We start from the raw sequence: 1,216 nt of genomic DNA on the forward strand, positions 1-1,216 counted from the left end.
ATCTGAAGATGAAATGACAAAGAATGATGTGGACTACGAATAAAGAGACATCAAGACTAGCTCTCTCTTGACACTAGAACCCTCCATAACATAGGCAATGCCATGAACACCACCATTAACCACCAACTATGACCACCTACCATAACCACCAACCATAACCACCAACCGTCACTGAATATCTGTGGTCACTGCTCTGGCCAGTGTCATGTCAGAGACAGGAGGGAGAAGTCGCAAGTTACCAACAAAGTGACGTCCTAACTTCTTGTTATCAACGTCTTCCAACTCGACCAAATACTTCGTGATGACTTGACTGATCTTGAATGGGCCATTCATCTTCGGATCTAACTTACGCCTTTGGTGACATATCACCATGACGTCTTGTCCCACTTGCAAGAATGGAACTCGCCGACCCGGCATACGAGACAGGGTGGCCTCACTCCTGTTCCGCAGGACATAATTGTGTACAGTATAAGCGTCGAAAGCTGAGGTGTACACTCGCTCCATGTTCTTAACCATCTTGTCCACCAGATCTCGCTGTAGTGTGGCCGGAAATCCCTGATGAACTTCTGCCCACTGCTTCGCCTGTTCCGTGAGGGGGCATGTACGCCACTTGTAGACCCAAGTGGCGGAAGGAAGAAGTCTATACCAGTCACGCAGTTGAAGTCCAGAACTCTCGATGATAGCACGGATAACTCCATTCAGCGAACGATGAGGGATTTCTTGCCAGGAATTCAGTGGAGGCGCAGGACTGGGGAAAAACTTCCAATTCCATTGAAATACCTTCTGAGCGGCTAGCCCAATACGACTCAAAAATCCGACCATCCCTGTCACTGACAATCAGGGCTGGGAATCCGAACATGAAGAAGCAGTCTAGGATGGCCTCTAAAGTAGAATCACTATCACGAGAGACCATCGGTTTGGTGATGACGAACTTGGTTGCTGCATCAACAATGACTAGAGCATACTCGACCTTGGGAGCGGGATCGTCCGACTGTTTAGGGGAGGTAAAAGGACCCATCAAGTCGATACCTACCATTTCCATGGGAAGTGGACTCTTTGGGGGAACAGTTCCCAGTCCTCCCGCACGGAGGAGGCAGGAGCTCTTTAGCCTCGCACAGGTCGTACAATTCTTAGAGCATCGACGAGCGTCTCCCGAAAGACCTGGCCAATAAAATCTCTGGATAGTATGGCACGTAGCTTGCTTCAAGCAAGTTGT

General features: G+C 49.1%; 1 protein-coding gene across 1 annotated transcript; it reads right to left on the reverse strand.

Moving 5' to 3' along the window:
- Positions 1-168: 168 nt before the first annotated feature.
- On the reverse strand, positions 169-516 carry Pmar_PMAR001618 (hypothetical protein; the record flags this gene model as incomplete). The annotated part of the gene is made up of 1 exon (XM_002779025.1): positions 169-516. One exon carries the CDS (start codon positions 514-516, stop codon positions 169-171), a length of 348 nt encoding a protein of 115 aa, XP_002779071.1.
- Between the last annotated feature and the right edge of the window lie 700 nt (positions 517-1,216).

This window comes from Perkinsus marinus (assembly GCF_000006405.1).
Source record: "Perkinsus marinus ATCC 50983 genomic scaffold scf_1104296947974, whole genome shotgun sequence".
Taxonomy (NCBI): domain Eukaryota; phylum Perkinsozoa; order Perkinsida; family Perkinsidae; genus Perkinsus; species Perkinsus marinus.